General features: G+C 41.0%; 1 protein-coding gene across 2 annotated transcripts in view; it reads left to right on the top strand.

The window, feature by feature from the left end:
* Positions 1–27,489, top strand: part of GRK3 (G protein-coupled receptor kinase 3) — a 67,076-nt gene that overhangs the window by 27,105 nt on the left and 12,482 nt on the right. Inside the window, exons 3-16 of one of the 2 annotated variants that reach the window (XM_084297309.1) lie at positions 3,094–3,167; positions 6,222–6,323; positions 7,505–7,579; positions 9,191–9,252; positions 10,355–10,406; positions 10,989–11,080; positions 13,846–13,945; positions 19,948–20,026; positions 21,158–21,288; positions 22,095–22,189; positions 23,003–23,110; positions 25,511–25,577; positions 25,797–25,897; positions 27,075–27,141. In XM_084297309.1, the coding sequence (XP_084153435.1) occupies positions 3,094–3,167; positions 6,222–6,323; positions 7,505–7,579; positions 9,191–9,252; positions 10,355–10,406; positions 10,989–11,080; positions 13,846–13,945; positions 19,948–20,026; positions 21,158–21,288; positions 22,095–22,189; positions 23,003–23,110; positions 25,511–25,577; positions 25,797–25,897; positions 27,075–27,141 (1,205 nt within the window). The remainder of the gene's footprint in view (positions 1–3,093; positions 3,168–6,221; positions 6,324–7,504; positions 7,580–9,190; positions 9,253–10,354; positions 10,407–10,988; positions 11,081–13,845; positions 13,946–19,947; positions 20,027–21,157; positions 21,289–22,094; positions 22,190–23,002; positions 23,111–25,510; positions 25,578–25,796; positions 25,898–27,074; positions 27,142–27,489) is intronic. The other variant, XM_084297310.1, reaches the window with a different exon arrangement.

The raw sequence follows: 27,489 nt of genomic DNA on the forward strand, positions 1-27,489 counted from the left end.
CCAGGCTCCACAAGGTTTCCATCAGGATGGGGTCTGTCTTTTACAGTCTCTGGATCCTTCTTTGTGCCTAACCATCAGTCTCTGACCCATTACCCGTAGAAATGAAGTTTTCCTGCCGTCCTCCCATCCCATCCCAAACTCCATCCCAATCTTCATCCTATCCCATCCCATCCCGTGGGTTCGCCTCCTCGAGCTGCCTCCACAGCTACATAGCTGTGCGTGTCACAAGCTTATGGTACCCGATCCTCCTCCTGGTTTGGCTACAGCAGATCTTCCAAAAACCAGCAACCTTTCTTTGAAGGGATGTGGTTCTGTGACGCAGCGCCTGTTCTGCTGCTATCTGATGGCCCCCAGAGAAAGGCTCTGGCTTTGGGTTTGCCACTCGTACGTGATGACATTCGGCATTCCTCGCTTTGTGAGAGACATGTCTTGGGAAATGCTTCTTAGTGACTGTGTAACGTGTGTGTGCATCTGTGTGTACAGTGTGCTTTAATATATATGTGTGTAAATGCTCCCGGTCGATGGGTTTTTGAAAGGAAGAAACATCAATTTTTTATGTCAACCTGTTATCAAACAGTATTTCTTTACTGGGAGTGAATTTATTTCTTTTTCCTACAAAGATAATGGTGAGTAGCTGATACATTAATGATCTATAAAGGTTTCTAACTTCTTCTTTTGGATGTGTCTTTTTTTAAGACAGCAGTGCAATTAAAAAAAAATAAGTATCTTAGTGAGAAGAGGTCTGTCTAATGCAGCCAGCGTAAGCCTGTCGTTGTTCCTTGTTCTCTGTCCAATTGAACAGGGCCAAAATGTTTGGAATGGCATTGTTGAAAATGTGTGTTGCTATATTTTCACACCCCTCCCACAGTTGTCTTTGTGGGTTTATTTTGTTTGTGGGTTTTTTTGGTAAGGAGCCAGTAGCTGGGAACACGCCAGGGATTTTTCTTTCACTGCATTCATTGCTGTTTGTGCCACTCTTCGGTCTCTTAATTACCCGACTGTAATCTTCTTTGGTTCATTGTCCAAATAAAAGTTCGGTCTATTCAACACTATTTTGCTCTGTGTTGCTTATGTTTCGATCATGTGTAAAATAAGAGTTAATGAGTTAGGTTTAGGTCCATGAGTGGCACCGTTGCGTGATCCAGAAATACACAATTTCTGTCTCGGATTCGCACCAGATCGTGTTTATGCCGTGTTTCCAGTGCCGACAATGGGATGCCAGAAAATTTGTGCTCTCTAGCGAGAACAACTTGCGTGCATTTCGGGGCAGAATGTGTCATCCTCTGGCGATGAGCGGGTCGGGGTGTGCTTGGTTTCCAGACGGGCGGCGGGGATGCTCTGGGACTCTGCGGGCACTGGGCAGCTTCACTGAGAGCTCTGCCAGCCAAGCTGCAACCCAGACAGGCACTGAGAGCAAACAAACAACACAGGCACTGTCACTGCAAATGGCTGTCAAGGAATAGCAAACTGCTTCGGTTTGGGTTTTTAGGAGTATCCAGTTGTTTATAAAATATTTCAAGTATGATTCTTTTTGGTGGGAATAATTAGAAAGTTTGCGAAATCTTATAAGGGAATCCCTTAATTGGATTTCTTTCCTTATTTAGAGAAGAAAACCCAGTTTGTATGATCTTCAAAATATCATCCTAATCAGCTTAACGAGCATTGGAGTTGTCTGGCCATAATCCCTTGTTTGGTATCTAATTATGACTAAATTAAGGGGTCCCCAGGAAAAGAAGCTCTGCTAATAGGAAATTTAACCTGGGATCCAGATATAGCTAGAGGGGCTACCAAGAAGCCGATAAATCTTTTAATTTTGCATAAACTAGACCTGATCAGTGCCTGATCAGTGTTGCTTTGTCCTCTGTGACTGATGCTCCTGATCAGTTTGTTATTTGTTTTACTTGGGTCTCTGACAGCATCAGATGGCAGTGAGTGGAAAGAAAGGGCACAGAATTTGTGGCTGGCCCTTATGTGCCCTCCTGTGCGCTGCAGCAGAGCTGCTGCATAGTGCTGAAGTGGGCTCTGCATTTTTTCAAAGATGGTACGCTGTGGAAAACACGAGGCTTGGTAGGTGGCTGGAATATTTTGTAGCTGACCACACAATGATGTGCTGCTTTTTTGGTAGAACCATTTTGCCGTAAGTTTAAATTGCAATGATGTTTAATTAAAAAATAAAAATAAAAAAATCTGTTGGGTATAACTCTGTAAGTGGGAAAGGGGCAGCAGGATGTGGCCGGCAGCACCCAGCCCGGCCCCGGTCGCATCCTGCTGCTGCCTGGTGCCCTGGCTGACAGCTTCATGGCCTTACCCCAAAAGTTGGGTGCGACTTGAGAGAGCAAATAGTAATGCTAAATAAGGAAAAGTATTGCCTGTGAAATGGGCTGAAAGCGTGCAGTTACAGCTCCAGGGGGCTCGCAGATGCCCCACGCGGGCAGTGGTGGCAGCGGCCCCCATCTGCAGTGAAAGGGGAGAGCAGGGGCAGCAGAAGGGCAGTGCTTCCAGGGGACAGAGCCTAAAATGCTCCTGATGGAAAGTATTCATCAGCAGGCTGCAGAGGTCGTGCGGTGAAGTCCCTGCGAAGGAGCTATAAAGATTCTGATGTAGCTTACTGGGCTATAAAATCCATTAGCGGTAATGTTAACCAGCAATTGTAAAACGAGAACGCAGAAGTGGCTGGTTTTTATCACTAAAGTAGGCAATTCTAGTTAAAAACAAACAAACAAAAAAGCCACCGTGGGTAATACCTGCTTTTGCTCTGAAAAAAACCTCCAGGATCTGACGGGTGAAGAGGAATGGAATATTTCCGTGCGTTATGTAAACATCTCATAAAGTCCTCAGCAGGTGGAAATTGGAATGTGCTTAATATACCTCTGGGAGACGAGTGAGCTTTACCATCCTTTTCTGTTCAGAGTGCTGTAGACTCGCTTGATAATTAATATCCCTGAGCTGTGGCAATTAGGGATATTTACACAGGTATACGCAGTCCATCAAGTCACCAGAGGTTTTCTGTATCCTTTTTTACAGGTTTTCATGGTAATGTTACATTTTCCTCTGGGGGGAAAAAAAAAAATCTTTTTTTTTTTTTTTTTTCAGGCTTTTTGCTTTTTAAAGACTATTGCATGAATGAAATCGATGAAGCTGTCCCTCAGCTGAAGTTTTATGAGGAGGTAAGCTGCCTTTGGCTGAGCTGCGGGGCTGGGAGGGAGGCAGGGGGGCTGCTCGCAGGGCAGGAGGGGCACACGAGGCTGCACAATGCCCTGGGCTGTCCAGCTTCACGGTGGGATGGTCGATGTGCAAGAGACAATGTCCTGTATGGTAACACTTGGAAAGGAGCAAAACTACCATTCTAAGCAAGTACAAGAGGCTTACAAGAAGTAATACAACTTGCATCCAGTTGATATTTCCGGCTTATGTTATGAGAGTGGTGCAGGTGATTTTTCTGCCTTTTATTGGGCAAATGGTTAAGATTTAGAAAATGAAATATTTGCAGGAAAAAAATTGCTCAACTTCTGGCAGTGGTTTTATTTGCATATTCTGAAACTTCATCTTTGTATTAAACTCAAGTTAGCAAGGCATTTTAAAAGCTACTGCTTGAGTTTTTAGACCAGAATAGTTGCAGTCGGACTGGACCTGCCAAAGCCTTCCCCAGTGCCCAGCCACGGGGCGCCTCTTTCTTTGCAGCATCTCTCTGGATGGAGGATGATGCCCTGTTGTCTGAGCTGATTTTGAGAGGCTGCTGGGGCTTGTAGAGAAGGCAGTGCAACTGGAGTGCACTCTCAAGTGCTTCACGCTTTCCTCTGGATATAGAAAAGAAACCAAACTACAGCTGCCCATAGCATTGCTTGAGGGGGCTGGTGCCAACTCCTGGCATTTCTTGGGCATCTTCCTCGCAGCACAAACGCCCTGTGGAGTTCTGCAGGTGGGAGAGGGCACCCTGAGGGGCACGCAGGGTGCTGGCGACATCCTCCCACCCCATTCAATCCCTGCTGGCTGTGTGGCACGTGTGGTACAGGGCTGTCACTAACGCTATCACAGGTGCTGGTCCTGGTTAACACACACGCGTGCTGTTAAAATACAGCCCGTATTGCTCTGTGTTAATTAGAAGTGCCGCCTGAGATAACCTTTTGTCTGGATTACTATCAAGCTGATGAGTTTAAAATACCTCTTGCTAGTGGGCTAACAGCACAAAATAGGGTAAGCTGGTATCAGTTTGGAGATAAATCCTTAGCGATACGCTGTTCCCCCACTCAAATTAGATATTTGCTTTCAGTAAAGGGGGATTTTTTTTTCTTCGTTTCCATCTTTTTATACGCTGAAGATGTCACTGTCATAAGTAATCAAAAAGGCAAGTTGTAACAGATTGTTTAGCAAGATATTTTTAGCTACCTCTTTATCTCTGAAACAATTTGAAATTGTATTTTTAGGTTATTAGCGAAGTGTTGCCTAAAAAGATTTTAAATGCTTTGTCATGCACTTTTAGAAAAATCCCATTAAAGATATTTAAAGAGAGGCTCATTGTGTTTTCTACTGTGACATACTGGATTCAGAACCTTTTCTCTTTTTTTTTTATATATTTGATTTACTTACTGCATTTATTACATGTAAAATAATTTGAGTACATTGCTACATTAAAAATCACTTGATGTAGAAGGGCTCCGTACTCCAGGGATTTCACATCACTGCAGCTTAAGTCACGATCAGGCATTTAAGTGGATGAGTGATTCATCCAGATCGGTTTCAAAAAAAAAAAAGGAAAAAAAAAGAGCTTCAAGGTGCTTGAAAACCAACATGTTCTGATTTCAGAAGATAGTTTGTCAGATGCTTCTTGAAGGTGAGCTGAAGTTCGCTGGGGAGGCACTGAAATCCCTGATGGCATTGTACGGTACCTCTGGGTTGAGCGGTGCCGAGGGAGCTGCAGCGAGCAGAGGCAGCTTATGATTGTAAAACCTGATGGCATCAGCGGGGCCGCAGGGTGCTGGTAGGTGCCTGTAGGTGCTGGTAGGAGCCGTTAGGTGCTGTCGGCTTAAAGCTGAAGTCTGGAGGGCAGCAGGTTGCGTTCACGTGAAATGCATCAGGGTTTCTCCGGTACTTTTAATTATTTTGAGGCATTGCATTAATTAAAAAAACATTTCTTTGGCAAAGATGTTTTGAATCATTTTAATTATAAAATGATCCCAAGGGGGAAGTAGTCACAGATGGTGAATTGTGGTAGAACTGTTGCCTTATCGTCAGCAAACAAGAGGCCTACAGCTGGAAAAATACGGCCTTAATTACGGTGTTCCACCTTCAAAGATAGATCGCTGCGAGTTTGTCACATGGAGACCTGTTCAAGAGCTATAAAGTACAGCTCATCCTGTAAGTGGAGCAGCTTCTGAATGGTAGAACAGCAACAACAAAAGTTTATTGTGAAACGGAGGCAGAACACGTTTTTTAAATCCTTACTGACCCTAGGAAACCCTGGCACCGGGGAGCGTGGCGGTGCCCCAGCCGCCTTCCTGTGCGAGCTGGCCCCGTGGGACCGCTGCTACTTCCCATGGGCACGCTGAGCACTGCTCACACCTGCAGAATCCTGGTGTATCTTCTGAAGTCATCTTGCTCCCTGCACGCAGGGCTCAGGTGCAGCCCGTGGCTGAGCTGCGGGAGGCTCTGAAGCACGCTGGGTCTGCTCTCGGACATCGGCACCCGGCGTGCCGTGGGCACCTGGAGCAGGGCGCAGCTGGGAAGGGCTCGTGCTGCTGTGTGGTGGATATTCAGAGCATCCAGAGAAGCAATTCGAGGAGTCAATGCTCTCAAGTGTTTAAGGGGCAAGGCCAGTGCCCTCCATCCATGGGCTGAGCAGCTGGAAGAAGACCTGCAGTGCTGCTGCTGCGCCTGATTGCTCGGTGCGCGCCGCCTGCTTGGCCCAGCTGCATGGGGTGTGCAGGGAAAACTCAAAGCAGGGGGAAGTCACTGCTTCAGGGCGGCCCTTCTCAGGTGGAGAACACAGAGCTTCGTAGGAGTTTTAGGCAAATTAGTTTCCTTGTATAAAAGAAAGAATTAGAAAGGAAATGTAACGTCACTCGTAGCTATGGTATTGCATGTGGCTTTTTCCTGTGAGTCTCACCTAAGAAGACAATGAAGTGAAATAAAACTTTAGCCAAAGAAAAGTCTTGTTTTTACCAAATGAGTGAGAAGTATTAAAAATGTACTCATCTGACAGCTCCTTCTCTCTGGCATTGCAGATAAAAGAATACGAGAAACTGGATTCTGAGGATGAGCGTTTGACCAGAAGTCGGCAGATTTACGACACTTACATCATGAAAGAGCTCCTGTCCTGTTCACATGTGCGTATCCCCAAATTTCACACTGCTGTTTGCCTTGCTGGAGGAGCTTGACAGCAGTGAAAGTATAAAATAACTGCTAGTTCATTCAGAAAACAACTAAAACTGCTGCAGAACGAATTGTTTCTGCAAGTGCTAATGATGCTGTGGATTTTGGTTTGAAACCCGTGGATCTGGGCTTGGCTGAATTCAGCGTGGGTTTTTGTTGTCTTTTTCAGCAATGAAGTGTAAAGTGGTGGTGTGTGCCACCAAGGTTGGTTAAATTTGGTGGTACGCAAAGGAAATAGTTGGAGATCTGTATTTCTTTAAACTAAATCTCTATTGTAAAATATGGTAAAATGAGCGCAGACGGTTTGTGGGTGTAGGTGTGTGTCTATGCACACTTAGTGTGCATTAACCTGTCCCTCCCAACCCACAACATCCCTGTGCCCCCCAAAGCTCAAAGAAATGTGAGCGGCGAGGCTCTACTGAGCAGTGGAGATGTTGATCTCCAATAACCCTGGAAGCTCAGAGCAAAGTTTTATATTGTGTCTGAAACCGATCACACGAGCTTTTTCTCTTTGAATTTGTTTGATAAGCAGTCTTTCATGCTGAACTAGAGACAATGCACTTTTTAGCTGCAATATGGCAAGTTAAAGACATGGGGCTGTGTTGTGACAGATCCAGCTTTGACAGAGTCAATGAAAGCACGCATTTCCTCCAGCTGAAGCTTTGGCCCACTGAGCTGTATTTAACACTTCGACTTGCTCTTATCTAAAAGACAAATTTGCAGTGTGTTTTACTCTAGTTGCATGGTTTCTTTGGATGAAGGGCTTAAGCGGTTCTGTTATCAAACATGCATTTTTGTCTCTGTAGTAGTGAAAAGTCCACCTCAGCTCTTTTATCTAGAACTGTCCCTGTATATGTGTTTTTTTTTTTCATTTTTAATGAATTTGTCAAAATAGCATCATCTAGCATTATCTCCCTTCTTCTCATCTTCCCCACTCCTGCTTTCCAGCTTTAGACTAATTGTTTTCCTGCATCATTTTACAAATGTTACAATAATATACTTCAGAGAAGCTATATTGCACTCATTCTAAATTATGTATATTTATCTTTTCATATGGTTAAAAGAACAGTGCTGTAAACCATAAATGAGACATTTCCAACTGTGTTGATAATCTTTGTTTTTCTTTTTCCAAAAGCCTTTCTCGAAACAAGCTGTAGATCACGTACAAACACATTTAGCCAAGAAACAAGTGCCAGCCAGCCTTTTTCAGGTGAGGTTAAGACAGTCTGTTGAAGTTTTCTTCACTTATTTGACAGTAAGTGACTTTGTGCATAATACTTCGGGAGACAGAATAAAATGGTACTGGTAAATATTCTCTGTAATAGTGATACTGGTACGTTGAATATAAATTATAAATTACTCTTCTTTGTGTCTAAAACATTTGTAAGCACAGTTACGAAAGCTTACTATGCCTTGGTGTATGAACAGAATAGTTTTCAAAATTCTGTAATTTTAAGCCATTAAATGGTTTAGAGTAAATCACTTTACATCAGGAAGATACACTTCTAGTTAGCATAAACCAAGCTGTTTAGTGGAGAATCTGCCTTAATGTTAAGGTAATGTAAAATCTTTGAAAACGTTTTTCCTTTTTCTTTGATTTAAAGATGTAGTTATTTATAGTTGATTAAGGTGAGGAATTAAGCATTCCTACTAACTTGCTCATTTTTGTCTTTCCACAATACAAAATCCAATCAAAAGTTACCTTTTTAAACAGGAGTTTCTGTGCCATTAAATTTTTGGTGCTTTAAAAAAAAATCTTTCTAAAATTTTGGATTGTTAAGAGAGTATAAGATTTGCATATCCTCTATTTGAATATAAGAAGTGCTATCCTGGCTTATTTGCAAAATTATTCATGTTTTATGATTTTATTTACTTTAGGAAATAAATGAAAAGCGCACTTTTTCATTGTTGTAGCTCTAATACAGATTGGTACAAAACAGGAAATTCAGATTTCTGCTAACTTTTATAGTTAGTTGCCTTAAACCAGTTTATTTGTGCAGATAATGAACCTCATCAATCATGGGATGCATATAAGCTTCAATTTCCTTGATGTAGATCCTAAATATTCTTATATATTGCAAAAATGTGCAGATTGCCCCTGCCTGATTTTTCCTACTGCTCAGTGAACTGTTTTTAATGTTGCAATTAGGTGAACTGACAAATTGATGACTACATTGCTTGAGTTATCTCTCACTGCTAATTGGGTTGGGATTTGAGATCACTGCGTGCCATCACGCATCAAGAGAAAGTATTTCTCCTTAGAAAAAGTCACTTGTGAACGGAAGGTACTGACTTTGTTCTGAGGTCTGAGAGGAGAGAAGCACCAGAAAGATGAAGGGTGGCAGCAGCTCTGGGAAGCACAGGCTGCACAGGAGCGACCAGGTGTTCTGCTCAAATACCTGAAAGAATTGTACCGTGATTGCTTTGTGACACTGTTGTCAGTAGATAGGTGCTGTACAAAGGGTTCACACAGCTCCCCACAAGGGAGATGTTTAAGGTTTTCTGGCTCATGAAAATATTTTGTGTTTGACTTCAGAGCACCTGCTCAGACTCAGAAAGCTAAATGAAGGCTAAATGCTTCACTTAGCCTTATTCAAGGCAAACACAGTAAATGCTGCAGTTACACAGTGCTGATGTACAGCGTGGAAGAAATCTTAATAGCACATAGAGTTAAAGTCACTGCAGATTTCCAAGCTAGACATTGGCTTGTGAACTTCAGAGGTTCCCAAAACTTGGCATGTGAATTGTGTGTGTTGGGTAGGGTTGCATAATCAGCTTATCGTCTACTTAATATTAAATGTGTTTCTTAATCCTTTTTTAGCCATATATAGAAGAAATTTGTGATAGCCTCCGAGGAAAAATATTTCAAAAATTCATGGAAAGGTATGAACGTGACCTATTATGTGAACTTTCTACCTACTGTAGCAGGCAGTCAGGTCCCTTAAGTATTGCTGTAAAATAAAGCTAAAAATGTTTAGTAACCTTCATGTAATGGTTGCTTAGTGTATTATCAGTAGGCTTTGCAAATGACTGGCTTTGTTGTATATCAAGATTAATGTCAGGATGTATCAGAGGCAAAATTTTATTTGTAGATAATTCTGTTGCTCCGTGTAGCAGTAATAATGGATTGCAGTTTGAACTTAAAGGTCTAAAAGCACAGAACTGTGTTGTTATGGGACGATCTCAGGGGTAGCCATCTCCTGCGTGTGACCGAAAGACCCAGTGTTTCTGTTTGGTGCTGGAGCACCTTGCAATTAGGCAGGAAAAGTCTAGTAAGGAAAAGAGGCATAGACCTTGGTCAGCCCTCTAATGCTGGTGGAGCTGAGTGTGTGTGCAGGGTCTGTAGTGCAGCTCTCATCCAACTGCAGCCAAATACACGGTGTAAAATGATGTGGTGGTCGTCTGCAGTCAGATGGAAGTAACTGTAAAAATGTCTCCATGGAACTATTATTTATTACTTTCAAAATAAAGACTTAATTATTTATGTAGAAACAGGAAACTATTTTGGTGACACCTTGTGGGATTTTTTCCCCCCATTTTAAGATAAATATGGGTTTAAAACATTTCTCAAAGTATGCGAAGGTTCATTAACATAAACAGAGCTGCCTCTGTTTTCTTATAATTATCTTTGTCTTTATATAATTTAAATGTTTGTTATGTCCAATTCCTATAATTACCTGTCTCTTTATGTAATTTGATTGTAAGTTCCAAAGTTAGTTTTTAATTTTTAAAAAACAAATAAACATACTGATGGAGAGATTAAGAACATACTGAGCACTTACAGCAATGATCTTATCTGATAGCTTTCTCTTATAAGGATGTGAAGTATTAAATCTGTGCTGCCTTTTTTTGGTGGGGTAAGATTGCAGTCCTTAAAAAGGAAGGCTGTCATTTGGTAAAGATAACAACATATGTAATTGCAAATTTTATTTTCAATATCAGAGTACTGACTTTTTCTAACTTTTAAACCTTTTTTTTTCTACAGTGACAAGTTTACTAGATTCTGTCAATGGAAAAATGTGGAGCTAAATATTCATGTAAGTACTTACACATATATTTGTCTTGTCAAAGGCAGATATAAGAAAGAAAATGATCAGTTTTGAATACGGCTGCTTAAAAGGCCTTATCAAGAAGTACAGTGAATGTTACTGATCCGCTGTTCTATTCTTAGATGTGCAGTCCTCACAGTTCCTTTCTGGACAACCCTTCTGCCTCTCTTGGTTAATAGCTGTATGATTTTTATAATAGCTGGAAGAAGCTGAACTGCTTGAATTGCTTCTTCACAGCAGCACGCCACCTGTCTCCTGTTTCCCACAGCTCCAGCATTGTCCCCAGCATGCCTTACCTCAGCCTCTGCTTTTGTCCCTATGCACTGCTCTTGTACAACTGCATAAGAATAGCCCTCCTCTTCTGCAGGCTTCACTATAAGATTGTCAGTCTTAAGCAAGAGCAGTCTCGTTTGCCTTGCTGTTTGTTGTACTCCACACAGTATTGCTTGCAAGTATGTTGAAATAAAAACAATAGAGCTTCTTTTCCCTAAACAATAAATGTAATATAAATGTCTGTAGTTAAGCCTCTTACTGAAAAATTGGTCTGTTTATTTCTTTTTTTGCTTACAGCTGACCATGAATGATTTTAGTGTACATAGAATAATTGGAAGAGGGGGATTTGGTGAAGTGTATGGTTGCAGAAAAGCAGACACTGGAAAAATGTGAGTACATACACATTTTATTTTAAAGATAGCTGTAAACTCTGAACTATGTAAGGAAATCCTTCCAGTCATTGCTTACAAAATTACTGCAAAGCAGTGTCAAATTACTGTATGTTTCCTCCTAATTAAGTTTTATCCCAAGAGGTTCAGATTTCTGGATCATCTTTAAGCTTTGTTTGATATTTGATCCCGTTATGTGTCATGCAGCAGGGCTTCAGTCTGGTGGAGTTCTTAAGCATGTCCTTCATTTAAATGGTCTTGTCAAAATTAATGGAGACTGCACATGTGTTTAAAATTAAGTATGTGCTTAAATGATTTCCTGGACCAGAGCCTAACGGTGCTGAATGATATTTTTGTGGAAACCGTGGTGACTGTGAGGTGTTATCTCCCTTCTGCTGAAGGCTGCTGTTCTTGTAGCAAATCCCATCACCTCGTTGGTGCTAACATAGTGTTAGGAGATGACATAGGAATATGACCTCTGTGTTGGTCAGTCTGTAGGGTCTTGTCTGGGCAGAGACTGAATATGGTACTTCAGTAAGTGCATAAGTTTATGCCCTGATGAGCACTTGTTTCACTGACAATAGCAGTGATGCTTGATTACATTTGGAAGAACATAGTTCCAGTGTTGGATTTTGTTTAATAGAGATCTTGGTGGGAACTCTGTGTTTAATTTTTTTCTTTTTCTGGTCTTACCATTCACACACTTTTCCTTATCAACAGATTTCAATTTCTAGACATTATTGTCCTATTCTGAACATCTGGGCATTGATTTAACAAAATGTTCTTGATGTTTGTTTGTTTGTTTTGTTTTGTTTTTTCTTTCATCTTGCTCTTCTCCTAACAATTTTAGTCCAGGGACCATCCTTACACCTTTACTATTCCACATAAGCATGGTACGTTTGAAGCACCAAATCTCTGCAGTTACAGCTGGCTTCACTGGCAATTGTGTGTGCTTAGCATCCTTGGTAATAATACAGTTTTGAGCTATTAACCAGTGGAGGACATCTTAATGTTGCTATCATATTTTTGCAGTGATCTCTCAAGTATTTATCTTAATTCTAGTACTAACAATACAGTCTCTATTCTTGCTTTGGTACTTTTTATTTTGGTCCATGTATAATTCATTAATTTGTCTGTGTACAAAAATAAACATCTTATTCAGCTTGAGCCACACTGAGTAGGCATCCACCCTGAAGAGGTAGTTCTCAGGTTCCCAGCCATTTTCATGCCAAGTTTTGCTATGGCAGGAGGTGGATAAACCTTGGGACTAGCAGGGGAAGCAAAGGACAGTTTTTCTTAGGCATAAATAGAGTAAAGGAAAGTGAAATGTGGGAAAGCCGACCTTTTTCAAATCTGAAGTGAAACCTTAGATTAGGTTTCTGGGTAGAGGTTTGGTTTAGTTCTTTCTTAATCCAAACCTGTTTACCCATCCCTAATCCAGATCCCGTCCACTCTAGATGGCTGCCTCTGCTGCACTTACTGCCTGCAAGGAGCTTGGGAAGCCACCCCTCCAAGGTAAATGCCATCGGTGTTTCACTAACCCACAAAGATACACCTGAGGCTTCTTTCACATCACCTCCTTCAAGGACATGTAGATAGGGGCCAGAGATACAATTCAGACAGCAGTCCAGAGGGAGAGGGACAGCAGCGCTTTGTGAGCGTGTAACTTGATAAAGAATGAGATACTTGATTTCAATCAGCCTGAAACGGCCCCAGTCATTCACTTGGAGCAGTGACGTCAAAGCTAAGTAAAGGGTAGCGTGTGAAATGTTATTTATAGTCCTCGTCTACTGACTTCTCAGCAAGAGCACGTGCTGTGAATAAATTCCCTGTTTTAGAAACTCCAGATTCCAGTACACTCACTCTCACTCTTCCCCACTCACAACACATGCATGGCAAGTACTGATGTGGCTTTTTTGGGAGCGCTGGTGGCGAAGTGCAGAGCGAAGGTGATACGAGGCCCTGGTTCTGAGCAGAGCTGTCGCAGCGTAGGCAGTCGGTAGCACTGATGCAGTGCTGCAATGTGGTATTCTCCTGAGCTTATTTTAAAATGAATGGCCCTGCCCTAAAAATCCTGGCTGTCCCTGTCTAGAACTCTTCCGTGGAGGAACATACCTGTCCTTCTCTGCTGTTGGCGGATAGTAGGTTCACCTGATGTTTTGAAAAAATACCCACAGACTGTATTGCATCCTACTTGTTTGACAGTTGTTAGGGTAACATTCGTTTTTTAGCAAAATTGTATTTTTTTTTTGGTTATAGATTGTAGAAGATTCAAAAGCTTGCTTTCTTATATTTAACATTCTTGGGAGTAGAAAACAAACTTAAAAAACATAAACCTATTAAAAAAACTCAGTGTGTACTCAAGATACTACTTTCCTGGTAGAGTTTAAATTGTAAGAATTAAATAGAACCGTGATAGGGTCTCTGTTACTTAATTCCTGCTGCAAATCCTTGCTTGTAGGTATTGAAAAATGGGTATTTCATATGTAATTCCTTTATCACTGTGGTTGTTTGGACACAGAACTATTTGTCAGAGCACATTTGTCTCCGAGGAGGCTTCTGTTGAAAATGTTTTAATTCTGTGAGATTTTGGAGCTTTTTTTTGTTTAGCCATGTAATGATGTGTTTTTAGTACCATGTTGAAGTGTTTAAAGAGCCTGCTTGCAGGATACTTAAAATAAGCATTGCATAATTTCTAGTGAATAATACTGAGTATAGGAGGAATTTATTTTTTGGTGCTTTTTCTGAATGGTTAATATTTTCAGGTATGCAATGAAATGTTTAGATAAGAAGAGAATCAAGATGAAGCAAGGAGAAACATTAGCCTTAAATGAAAGAATAATGCTGTCTCTTGTCAGTACAGGAGTAAGTACTCATTATTCTTATTTTTTTTGCATATGATATTAAAACTGTTATGTATGAAACATATTTGATCAATTCAGCTTTGTGACATGCAAAAGTTAACCTCCCCCTGGAAACCGTCCCAATGATTGTAGCAGTGTGTCTGAAGTAAGGATGAAAGAGCAAGCTTCTGTTGGATGCTCGTAGAAATGAGCATCTCAGGTGAAGAAGGCTTGAGGAGGTTCCCATTTCTCCATCACTTAGTTTTCTGAATCTATTAACATTCCTTTTGCAAGTCTTTATATTTGGAACTTTTCCAAAACATTATTCTGTCTGTAAATAAAATTTCCTTTTCTGCTATAGTTAGATAACGCTTTTGGAGAACATGAGATGCTATTTCACTAAAAAGCTTCAGTTAAAGTTCTTCCTCCTTTTCCTGTGTCTCCGATGTTATCTTACCCAGTTTGCCCATTCTGTTTTTATCTACTTCAGCCAAGTAGCTATCAAGATGTAAAAAGTAAGTGTGCCCATCTAGCATACAAGTCTATTTAAAATTGGAAGTGTTACTAGCGTGCATAAAAAGCAACCCCACTGGCTGTAGCTTCAGCAGACTGCGCCTCGCTGCCCGCAGAAGAGGAGTTCAGCAGAGTGCTCAGACAGCTTTGGAGCGGGCTTTGAAGTGCCATAGCCTTCTGAGTACACTGGTCTCATTAAACAAAATTTGCAACCAACTCGTATCACCATGGTTACATGTGAAGTTGGTAAAAAGGTTAATTTTCCTTATAACTATCGTGGTGTACGAATTCCGCGTTTGCAGCTAAATGCAAACACATCCCCTTCCCAGCCCAGTTGAGGCACAAGAAGGAATTGCATGTGATTTTGTCCTAGACTTGCTGGACAACAAGTGTGCAGTTGGAATAGTGTCTGCAGTGCAGGGGGATTACTGCTTTGCTTTACGAGACAGCAGAGAAAACATTCTGCTTTACTCACAGCGACACGATCTGTATCTTGTGGAGATTATATAAATCCTGATTTGGGTTCTGCATTATCCAAAGGATTAGTAAATGTTGATTCCTTCTTTTAGAAATCTCACTTGTGGTGTGCTTAGTTTGATGTTGTCCTTTACGTCCACCTCTATGCATGCTCGGCATATTTGGGGTCCTGTGAAGCTGAGGGAACCCGTCGGCCCCGTGGGGCCTGTGGGTGCCTTCCCCAGCAGGAGCCTGGGCCTGTGGCTGCAGAGGGAGCGCTGGCCTGGTGGCCCTGGTCTTCTGCAGACCCAGCGTTGAAAAATGGAGACTTGTTTTTCTGGGTTTGTGTATCAATATGGAATTCTAGTCACTAAACAGTGCCTTTTTATTGTCAAGTAAAAGCACTGCGCATCTGACACCACTTGGTGCTTCTCAGCCTGCGGTACCCACCTGAGGTCCTTTGTGGTGCAGACTGACAGGGCTCATGGCATTCTTGTCCCTGGAAGGTTAGCTTCTGAACTTTTCTTGCCACCCGTCAGATAATTTTCCTCTACTGTTAGAAGCACTCCGGTACAGCACATCCTAAACCAGAAATTAGGGAAGGTACACATCAAGGTGTCGTGGTGAGGTTAGCTTTGTCCTGACTGCAGAGCTCTGAAGGAAGGACGAGGTGGTTCATCGCATGCCCCACATCAGAGCCTCCTCCCCTGCCTCGGCCTTGCTCTGGAAAAGGCCAGGCATGCGCTGACATTAAACGGCATTTCCTTCCACATAGAATGGCATTTAGGTTTTGTTTGGGAATGGAGACAGAAGAAGGACTGGAGAGTGTTTCTTTGTTCTTTTATCTCTGCAATTAAGCATTGGAACAATCTCGTAAGAGCTGTGCTGGGTTTATCAGTCTGACTTCTTAGTCCAGTTAACTTTTGTCACCGAGGATAAATTGCAGCTTGTACAGAGGTGTTGGCAGCCCTGAGAGCCAGTGGGGTGGAAGGAATTCTGTGGTGGAGAAAAGAAATCCAGGCAAATTAATAATAATCATCTTACTTCAGTTTGTGACTCTGCTCCAGTACCGAATATAAATTTCCATCTCTAACGATTCACAAAGAAGGTTTGCAAAGCTGATAATGGTGGAGCTCGTTTGCAAGGCATTTAGCAACAGAAAAGCAAGACGAGCAGCTTGTTGTTCGGGTAAGCATCATCAGCTCGTTAGTGACTTCTTTTACATTCTCAGAAAGAGAGCTTGCAAAGAGATTTTATACAGAATGCCATCAATTCAGATTAGATACACCTGCCCTTGCAAGAAATGCCGTAGCATTTTGGATTTGCAGAATTAAACAGCTATGAAAACGGTGGAAGAAGATGATTCATTCTGCTCCCAGGCACAGGCCGTCAGGTTCGCGTGGCGCCCGCCTTCCCCAGTGGCAGGAGCTAGAGCTGCCCAGAGCAGCCAGGGAACGGGGAAGTTCATTTTAGCACAATTAGTCACGTAACTGGGAATCCAGATGTCTTTGCAAAATACATAATAGCAGCTGTGCAGATGACACATACGTCTGTGTAATCATTTTTGTTAACCCACCTAAGATTTTGGCATTCACAACTACTTCTTGAACAGGGAGCTCCCAAAGCCGAGTCCATCGTGGCCGTGTTGTGACAGTGGCTGCTCACGGAGATGGTTCAAACTGTGTGGCCAGAATCATGACGGACGCCTCTGTGGGGCACAGGAGCCGTCTAGCAGCACAAAACGGGGGCTCTGCCTTGCTTGGATTCTCCGTGGCTGTATTTCCTTTGTCACCGACCCGTGGTGTAACGTGGATGAACTGCCCAGGCTTCTCGTTCCTATTCTGCAAGACACTGGCCCTGTCTTCCTCTCCCATATTGACTTGCAGTCTGGAGGTGTGAAAAGCACGTTGAAATTCTTAGAAGACAGCGTAATAAGGAAAATATTTTACTTCCTGTTTTAAGGAAAAAATATTTTCTGAAATACCCAGTATTTACGTAACATTCAAAAACAGGAACATTGAAGTTGTTGAGACCACTGCTGCTGTAGGAAACCACCTGCCAGAGGAGCTGTTTGTGGAAGCAGGGGGTTGTTCAGGAAATCCTTGACCAGAGGGCACAAGGTTTTCGTGTGGGCAGCCCAGGGCACCACCAGCAGCCTCGCAGGGCTGCGCTGCTTTGGGGCAGTGAAGCTTTTTCAGCTCTGTTGGGGATCATTTGACAGAAAGAAGGCTGGATTCAAGATGGTGTTAAAGGGATGGTAAAGATAAGGTGTTTACGGCAAAAGTGGACAGGCTGAGTAATAAAACAGCTGAGATTGAGAGTCTTCTTTTTCCCCCTGTGAGGGGAGGTACCTTGTTTCTGTATGTACTGAGATTTATAGGACTCTGAATTATGCTCAAAGGGTGGAATCTACCCCAAAATCCTGTTAGCCACTTGAAGGGCAGCCTGTCAGAGAGGCAGGTCTTCTCCCCACACCAGAGGCACCGACTGCACATCTCTGAGAGAGAGCAGCCGGCACGGCACGGAGCCGCTGCTGCTGACCGGGCTGCAGAGTCAGAACCAAAGGGGACCTACTGAAGTAGTACGCTAAGGTCTGTCAGAGATTACATACCTACAGTCTAAGATACACACTCTTAATTTATTTTTTTTCCCCTTCCCTGTGATTTATTACCAGAAATTTCTCATTTGTGGTTTTTGGACTTAATCCAGAATTGTTTAGATGTAAAGAACCGTTTCCACACTATTTTTAATCCACACAACGTTGTCAAACTGTCATTTATATTTTTTCACAATGGAAGCTTGAGTGCTGCTTTGAAATATCATTTTATTGGGAAACATCCTTTACTGCTTTAGGTTTCATTTTTTAAAAATACAGTTTTTTATTTTTTATGCTGGGATATACTCTTTTGCGGTGGCTTTTCTGTCAGAAAAATATGGCAGTACTGCAATTTTTTCTCTGTTAAACAGTGGGAGAGTAGTGATTAAATTAGGAAAGCTTACAGAAAAATGAGTTATGCTTCACATTTATGCTTGCAGATTTCTTTTTTTAAAAAAATGGATTCCATAAAAATCTAGGCATATTGTCTTCAGGGACGGGAACATGCTTTTAGTTATATATTTATTTATTTTTGTTTTATGTTGTTTAGATTATAGTACTAAATCCTTTTGGATGATTCGATTGCTCTGAGGGTTTTAGGAGGCCTGCTTGGGGATGTGTCTGAATTATCCAGTTAATTCAGAAAGCTAACAATAATTCTGCTAAAGCTTTTGCTCCAAACTTAAGTCATAACACTGCTAGTCCACAGATATGAGCAATACGATGTTTACAACGAGAAGTAATATCTTTTATTAGATGCCATGTTGTCTTGCCTGTAGTCTGCTTGTTTCTAGGACCATTTAGCAGTTCGGGCATTTTACATACACTTTTCTGGAGGGCTTCTTAAACGCACACTCATGCTCAGCAGCGTTGTACTTGGGATGAGGATTTGCACAGCCAACAATAAATCACAGCGATACGAAGTTTGGTTTGAACGTTACCGCGGGGTCAGCCCACAAGATCTGGGAATCCTGGGGATTAAAGACAAGCGTGTAAAGCTTTCTATTTAAGTATACTGGATGTTATCTTGCGAAAGGATGAACCGAGGTGAACCGTCCTGGGGCTGGTGAGGATCCTGCTGCCCGGCTCCGTTATCAGCAGCCCAAGGCCACCGCGCTGTGCTGCTGCTCAGCTGGAAGGAAGCGAGTTCCTGTTCGAGACTCCCAGAGCTTTCACTATCAGTACTGCAATAATTAACACATTGTCTAAGTTATGTTAGGTCAAATTCGTGCTTCCTGCGTGGCATTCTGGCTCGTCAGCAGTTAAGCTCGTCTTCCTGTCAACTTCTGTGGTTTGGGGTCAGACCTTCAAATATCAGTTTTATGGTACAGTTTGCCTGGACAGCACAGCTTCCTTGAAGTTTTTGTTAGAGAATATTGGACCAGCCCTGGTTTCTTAGGGCTTCAGAGAAGGGATCAACAAGGTAATAGCCATCGCTATTAATTAGCCACTTGAATCAAATATGGACCTAATGAAGAGAGGAGGGTCTGTCAGCTTCCTGCAGTGGTTTCTTGCAGTGTGCCTTCATTATAGCTGCACAGCTTGCTGAGCAGATGATTTGCAGTAGAGATGTTTATCCAGCTATATTTTTTTAAGGCTGCTTGTGTTAAACATCTGTGTGAACTTGGACTAAAAAGCATCAAGAAGTGGAACTGTAATCCATGCCATCCCTCCCTGTGCCTGGCTGATTTTCAGGGATGTTCTTAAATCTGCACCCCCCTGTACTCGCTTTCTTTCTGTGCACAGTGCAAGCCTTGCTGTTCTTGCTTCCCTTGCATTACATACGAAGCAGAGCTGTGATTTCCTTCCTCGTGTGTTTACGTTCCTTTTAATCATCTGCTGCAAACTCTGCTGGAGAGCTGAAGGGCAGCAGAGGGAGGCAGGAGGCTGACGGTCACGTCTGTGCAGCTCTCAGGGAGGTTCAGCAGAGTGGACAGGGTGTTACCAGCATCGCTGCGTTTCATGTATAGGCAAGGACAAAGTTCTCTTTCCTTGGGGATTTTGTGCGTGATGCGACTCAGATTCTCCATCAGCATTCCAATGGTTGAGCGTTCTCCATGCCATCACGGGAAATAGTTCGTGTCCTTTACACTTCACGGTCTGAAGCTTGCTAGCTTTAATGTATATTTAATGAGTGTCTAGCACAAACTGTGGTAAATGCTTCCAGAATACCCCTAGCTTCTGTAGTTGGAAATCTTTGGAAGATGATGATGCTACCTGCAGTTTGTAAGTCTTTACCTCCTCATAGCCTTTTTACTTTCTTATTGAAATGAGATAGCAAAATCTTAAGATCTCTGAACTGTAAGTGAAACATCACAGTACCCAAATTAGTAAACAAATGGCTCTATTATTATGAATATATGCAAAAACCATAGCTAAAATATCACGTTTACTTTTAGCTTCTGTAAGTAGTAATTTGCCTATTATCTGATAAAAACTCTTTGCTCCTTTTCTTCTAGGACTGTCCTTTTATAGTGTGTATGACCTATGCCTTCCACACCCCTGACAAACTCTGTTTCATTCTGGACCTGATGAACGGTAAGCAAGGCTAATGAAGGTGATGACAGCATTACAGAAATATTGGCAGGAGGGCTCGCTGAGGTCATGAGGAGAATGAGGGGAAAATAAACTGAGGTGCACAGCATCAGCCTGCAAGCTGGAGGCATAAATTGATCTAAACCAGGGCATGTATAGAGTAGACTGAAAAATCTGTTACTTTATAGCATTAACAGATTTAAATGAAGATACCAGAGAAACTAGAAGGTTGGAAGCTTGAGGAAATGGTGGTCATGTGGAGAAATGTATGAGGAGATCAGGGACGCCACTTTCGGAATAAAAATAAAAGGACTGTTGTAAGGAGCTCTGCAAAGAAGATAGATGGGAGAAGCATTCATCTCAAAGGAAAAAGATATCTAAAAGCTTTAGCATAACTGTTATGAGAAGACCCAGGGAGAGTAATTGGCAGTGTTGAGAGAGAGAGGAGTTGCTGTGGGACTTGCGCTCGAACTGTGGCTGTGGGCCTGTGGTGAACACCTAAAGATGGAGCACCTCCACACCTACCGTGTTGCAAGGATGGAAATTTAACTAAGAAATAGAGCTCCGATCCTGCAAGTAATAGACTGGCTTTGGTGTTCTGCAGTGAAGATTCTCACTAAAACCAAAAGAGTGGGTCAAATTCCAGTTGATTGTTTTAAATCAGTAGCTTGATTGGAAACAGTTTTCCAGGAATATTGTCTGTTTGATGTGTTGATGGTGTGGATTAGCTCACAGAGTGACGTTGCATTGTGCCTGTTCTTTGATGAGGAAAGTGTGAAAACATCCCAGCATGAATGTTTGTTTATGCTAATTTATTCAGTTCTCCAGAAACCTGTATATGTGACTGCATTTTACTTGCAGTGGAAATCCCTTGCCTTAAGACTCAGTTGCTAGATTAGTCACTGACAGCAAATATGGATGAAGCAAATGCACTTCTAAAATGGAGCTTCAGATTAATCCAGTTTATTTACTAAATTTCTTGGGTATTTTGTCACCATGTGTAGGTCTGGTCTCTTTGTTCCATGGGGTATTAGAACCTACAAATGCTGAGGTGCTCCCTCCGTATCATGCTGTCTGCTAGTGAAACAAGGTTTTACAGTTATTCTAATTGCATCTCAATTCTTTTAATTTTAGGAGGAGATTTGCACTACCACCTCTCCCAGCACGGAGTATTTTCTGAAAAAGAAATGAGGTTTTATGCTACTGAAATCATCCTGGGTTTAGAACATATGCACAATCGCTTTGTTGTATACAGAGACCTAAAGGTAATGGTTAACACAGGGACTGCATCCACGCAGGTTGTAGTTGGATATAGCAGCAAACAGCCCAGACTGCTGAGAAGTGAAGTATCTTACCTGAAATCTGTTCTTGGGAAGGATATTAATTATTTGCATACCTTTAGCTAAATTTTCTAATAATTCCTCAACAAAGTTTTAATCCATGCTCTCATTTGGTGTAACTGGCCTGGGAGATGCTTCTTCGTGCCAAAATAAATGCCATGCCCTCTTATTGATCTCACTTACCATCTTAATGATGCTATTAATTTAGAGGCATATCAATTTGTAAAACCCCAGAAAAAGGAGTGTGTGTGATGGGAGATTAGGGGGACAGTGGCTGGGGAGCATTTTACTGGCAAATGGGGAGTTGAAGACTTCTGGGACAGGTGCACGTGGGACAGTTGGCAAGGAAAGCCTGGAAAAAGTTTGCACAGAAAGAGCAGAATGTGGATTGCCAATAAAGGATGTGAGAGCTGCACACAGACCTTTCTGTCAAGAACCAAAAGCAGTGTAGACTTGAAGTCAAATTGGTTTTATTCTTTCAAGTGCCTTCTGTTTCAAGCCTTGTCTAATTTTTTTTCTCTTCTGTTACTCTTCAGTATTTTGTAATATCCCTATGAAGCTGCTGGTAGTGCTCTGTTAGAATGTGGATTTTATGTAGAAAGTGTCTGTGGTGTTCACTTTGTAAGATCTGTGTTTTTTTTTTTGTTTGTTTTTTTTAGAAGCAATAACCAACATGTATTGATGTCTGAAAAATATCAAGTAGTAACCTTTCTGTGTTTATGCATTTCTAGCCTGCAAATATCTTGTTGGATGAACATGGGCATGTAAGGATATCAGATCTTGGCTTGGCCTGTGATTTTTCCAAAAAGAAGCCACATGCTAGTGTGTAAGTAGTATGTATGGGGGCTTTGCTGCACATATAATCATTGCTAAATAAATCCTTGATGTGTCGTCATTATTTAGCTTTGCCTAAAGGAAAAAAAATAACATTTGTGTGGCACAGGCTTCTCTGTAAGGCGGCTACGCAGGATACTCTGATAGGGTTTTTCAGACTCCTCTTTCTGTTTTCCTGCACAGTTGTAGCAGCTGATGTGTAGGCATGGCTGGAAGATGACACATTATTTCGAGATGATTCATTGTTCAGAGGAGATAAGAACCTGACTGAGTTAAAGTACCAGATTGTTTTAATTGTCCTAAATGGATAATTAAATATTCTGAAACCGACTAAAAAACAAGACTTGTTTTGCCATTCTCTTTCTGGGTTTTTGTTAGAGCTGAAGGCAAATTGTGTTCCTGTCTGCCTCTTGGCATCAGATTGTAACTGGGAACTGAATTTCTTGTGTTGTGTGTGGATTATCTGGCATATCTTATTCTTAGGTCCTCATTTGCCCCAGTTTAGTCTCAGGAGTTATGCAAAAAGGAAAGCTTCATCCTGTCATGTCTTAAAAGATTTGCATCTCACTGTAGCTGCTTCAGTTTGTCTTGTCATTTCTGTTTTCTGTTGTTTTGTTTCAAGATATTTCCTCAAGAGATTGATATAAACAGAAAGCATGCATATGTATGTATGGCCAAAGCAAAATAAAATCATGTTTTATAATATTTTTTTAAATGAGACTATCTTATTGAAAAAATACATATTTTTTTTTTTTTTACAATGGTAGATTTGTTTGTAATCAAAATTCTCCTTTCTACTTCTCAGAGGTACCCACGGGTACATGGCTCCAGAGGTGCTTCAGAAGGGAACAGCATATGACAGCAGTGCAGACTGGTTCTCGTTAGGCTGCATGCTTTTCAAACTTCTGAGAGGGTGAGTGAAGTTTCATGTCACATCTGCTTTTTTCTTTCTCTCTTTTTTTTTTTTTAATTGCGTGGGCCCCATCACTGTCTGTCCCCTGAAATACTAACATGCATATAGTGCATATAGTATATTTTATCTAAAACAATATTTTACTGCCGTCCCTGCACATTAGACCACATCTTCACATGAGATTAAAGTAGGCTTTTTTTGCTTCCAAAGCCAACAAAATATAAGCCCTGCTTGCTTTAGTATGTACAGGTTTGGGGCAGTGAGGAAGGTAGATGATCTGATTTGACTTCTACTGATAGCAATTTACTCATCTGTTGACAATAACTAAGCATTTTAGATGAATATGTGATTCATTGCTTAAATGTACTTAGCAGCCCTGTTGAGTTGGGGACTTCATCACAGTCTTAAGACCTTCCTTTAAGGTGAAAATCCTCGCTACATTGTTCCCTTTCTGGCATGATACTCAACCTTTCCTTCTTTAGTTTTTGGATACGTTGTATTGTGTGGATGCTTTCAGTTTCGGAATTTGGCCATGTTGGTATACAAAAGTTAAGATAATTACAACTTTGTCAACTGTTACCTTCTCAGTAACTTTGTGTCTATGTAGAATTTAAGGGATTTATCTGAACACTCAATAAGCAGTGATTGGCAGGTATGTGTTGAAAATCACATCCTCAGTGTTAATGGCAAAGCAGAAATAATCTTTAAAAATTTTCCAAGTGCTTCTTTATAAAGATTGTTCATCAGTTAAATTTTACTGTGCCCTTGCACATAGTTAATTAGAAGGTTTTTACCTCTATACATTCCAGACACTGTATAAAGGAAAATAAGTTTGTGACTGCTGAAGGGAAGTAGGCCTTATCAGTTAATGTTAATTGTTCACAAAATAGGTTAAATGTAAGTGTGCAAATAAATAAAGCAACGGTATCTAAGTTGGAAAATAAAGCATTTAGAAGTCTAGATGGCATCACGCAGCTGTGAGCAATATCCATCTCTGCAGTCACTCACTGAAGAATTCAGTAGGCAGCAAGACACAGAACAGTTTGGGTTTGCTGGGAGAAGAAAGGAGAGCGTGTCATGCAGAGGACAACTGTGGACTCCTCAGCTTGTCTTCTCAGCCTTCCTTTTGAAAAGGGGCTAGGCACAGCATTTGGCTGACCCCGGCAGGATTCTTCCTTCACGTAATAGCACCTAGAGATAAGTGATCCAGTTTACCATGAACACTGGTGCTTGCAGGGTGGGATAGCTCAGTCTGTGGGCTGTGGTTCTTCCTGACAGGGATGTGCAGGGTGCTGTCAGTGCTTGGCTGGGAGCCAGAGCATTATTCACTGAGAACTATCCTCCTTAATCTGTTCTGAAGCCAATTAAGCAACTTGCATCCCCAAACAAGGATTGGGCACATGGTGCCATTTCTTGGTGTTTAATAAGTTAAATCTGGCAGAAAATCCAGCCCATAATCAGTGAATCATTTGTTTCCCTGATCTGCTCAGAACCTTGTTGTCAAAATATATGAGGCTATCCGGCCTCGTATTAAGCCGTTTTCTCTTGCCTTGTTACCTGTCATGGCTAAAAACAAAACTGAAGGTCTGCTCAGTCCATCAGATCCATTCCTTAGTAATGACTTTGAAGATAAATGGGAAGTAACTCTTGAGTAGCCGGTCCTCAGTTGAAATGAGCTAGAACACACTGCCAGGTGGCAACATAGGATGATTTTTAATAGCTAACGAGTGTATTAATAGGTAAATAACATTTCAATTTTGAAAAACAGCATTTGCATAAGGTTTTGAAGACAACGAGGAAATAAGGAATATACTCTAACTCCAATAAAAATATCTCAGTTTGAAAAATGAAAAAGTTACTGCTTTCTTTCATGCTGCTGTTTAAGTACTGCATGGTTAAATCTATAATATTTTAAGGTCTTCTGTGGCTAAAACGAAACATTCAAACTCTCTCAAAAACAGAATAACAAAACATTAAAGGGATAAAGCTGGTAATTTACCATACCTCATCAAATATATTCCCAGTCAGTAATGTAGTGGTGTTCATTATTATCTTCTGTTTCATCCACTTTAAGATCTTACTTCATTTTCCCCATATAGATCAGCAGTAATACTGTAGGTTGTATAGATCAGTGTGCTTAAATATCTCTATTAAAATAGCTGTTGAGGGTTCTTTGGTTAGGTGGAGCTGTTCTGTGTTTTAGGAGACACAGATATAATTGGAAAGGGGTTTGAAACACCATCTTTAAAACTACTTGTTTTATTGTTCTGCAGGACAGGATTGATGAGGTGGAAGAATGGGACTAAAAGGATGCTACACTCTTTCCTGGGGTTGCCACAGCTGAAATAACCTGATATGTTATGGCTTTACATTTATTAGTGCATTTTCTTATTTCTACAGTCACAGTCCTTTCAGACAGCACAAAACCAAAGATAAGCATGAGATCGACCGGATGACGCTCACCGTGGTAAGGATCATGGTGACAGTTGCAGTTGCATTCCTCTTGTTTACTAAACTCCCATTTCCTCTAAAAAGTGGGAAATAGCCTGCTTTCTGAGCAAGCTGTATTTACACATGAAAGAGTTGTTTACAAATGCTGTCGAAGAATGTTGCTCTGCTATGTGGAGAAGACAGGTCACAGTACTTCTGTAATGAAATGTCTCTTTTTGTACATCTTTTTTCACAGAATGTGGAGTTACCAGATTCATTTTCTCCTGAACTAAAATCCCTTTTGGAAGGGCTCCTGCAACGGGATGTTAGCAAGAGACTTGGGTGCCAAGGAAGAAGGTAGGTGTTATCTTCTTGGACCACTGCCTTTAAAGATCACCACTTCTCTGTAAGTGAATGAATTAGTTTTGAGTAAAAACCAGCTTCCTGTTATGAGGATTTTATTTTATATATTTTTTTAAGAAAACATTAAAAAGTGCAGTTGCATGGAATTACATTTCAGCTTCCTTTGGTTTGCACAAATCTTTGGACAATTTTTGTCATTAAAGGCACTTTTTTCTCCACCCAAGTTCTCTGCAATCATGCTCATATCAGATGGTGTTTATATATATTTGATTATGGATGTTCATATTTTTGTCCCTTTATTGGTTTTTGTTTTTGCCATATTGGGATGAAGTTGTAATACTTCATTCGGTCATACTAATTGCTAAAATTCCTTGCTTTTATAAAGGAAAAAAAATACAACAAAACAAGCATGGAAAGCCACGGATACTTCCTTTTCATTTTGGGTTGCCTTTTGCCAGATATAAATGTTTCATTTAATGAGTCTAAGAAAAAAAAGACTTTTTTTTAACTGGTCACAAAGTACTATTTGCTTCTGCTGTGCTTATCTTATTTATAGCTGTTAACTAAAATTGTTGTTATCACCTATTTAAAAACCTAGTGCATTTCTTCTGAGACTGGGAAAGAAAATTATGAGAAGAGTAAAGAACTGTAGAGAAATCATTGGCAATGTATGCTACCTGTAATTAGTAGTCCCTACTGAGGCTGGCTGTAATTCCAGTGAGGTGCTCTGATCGTTTTTGTATCATGGAGCCTTCAATGATAATGGCCTGTCTGAAATTGCTTTTCAGCCTTGGGCCTATTGAGAGCAGTTGTTTACTTTGCCATAAATGAGGTATAATATCAAATGGAGTAGAGTAAGTTTGTTATTTAGAAGCAATGTATGGGATCTGACAATGGAAGAGAACTGTTTATTGTTAGAAATGATGGAATACCATAAAAAAATGAGGGTGATTGTTTGCCAGAGTTACAGCTTTTTCCAATGTTTCCACATTAAAGTCTTCTCTTTTGTTGTTTACTTAGGAATACTTTTTTTTTTTTTTAAAGAGAAGTCATTTTACTGATGCTTTCAAGTGATACAAATGCTTGACCTTTGAAAACTTTAGATTTCTCAAAGATAATTTGGTTTGAAGGCCCTTTTGTTTTGTTGACTTCAGTTACTTTCATTTTGCAGTGCACAAGAAGTAAAAGAACATCCTTTCTTCAAAGGGATTGATTGGCAGCAAGTGTATTTACAAAAGGTAAAGGACTAAGAGAGTAACCATAACTTACTTGGTAAAGCAGTAAAAATAAAGTATGCCTGAACAGGTGATGGATGGAAAAGTTGTGTATTCCTGTCCCCAGAACAGATACTCACTTGCACGAAAGCACGGTGAATGGTTGATGAGAACTGTTGGGCATTCATTGTTAGAAGTCTTCCTGATCAGTAGTACTGAATTATTTGTTATCGGGGTTAAATGACAATGTGGATTCTTCTGCTTGGCTGTCTTAAACATGCATTATTTTTTTTCCAACAGAGTTTTTTGAAAGCTTTTACTAAATTAGTGAGAATTTATTTATCTACAGAATGTATTTAAATAATGTCCGTT

The sequence above is a fragment of the Netta rufina genome (assembly GCF_964035555.1).
Source record: "Netta rufina genome assembly, chromosome: 17".
NCBI lineage: Eukaryota > Metazoa > Chordata > Aves > Anseriformes > Anatidae > Netta > Netta rufina.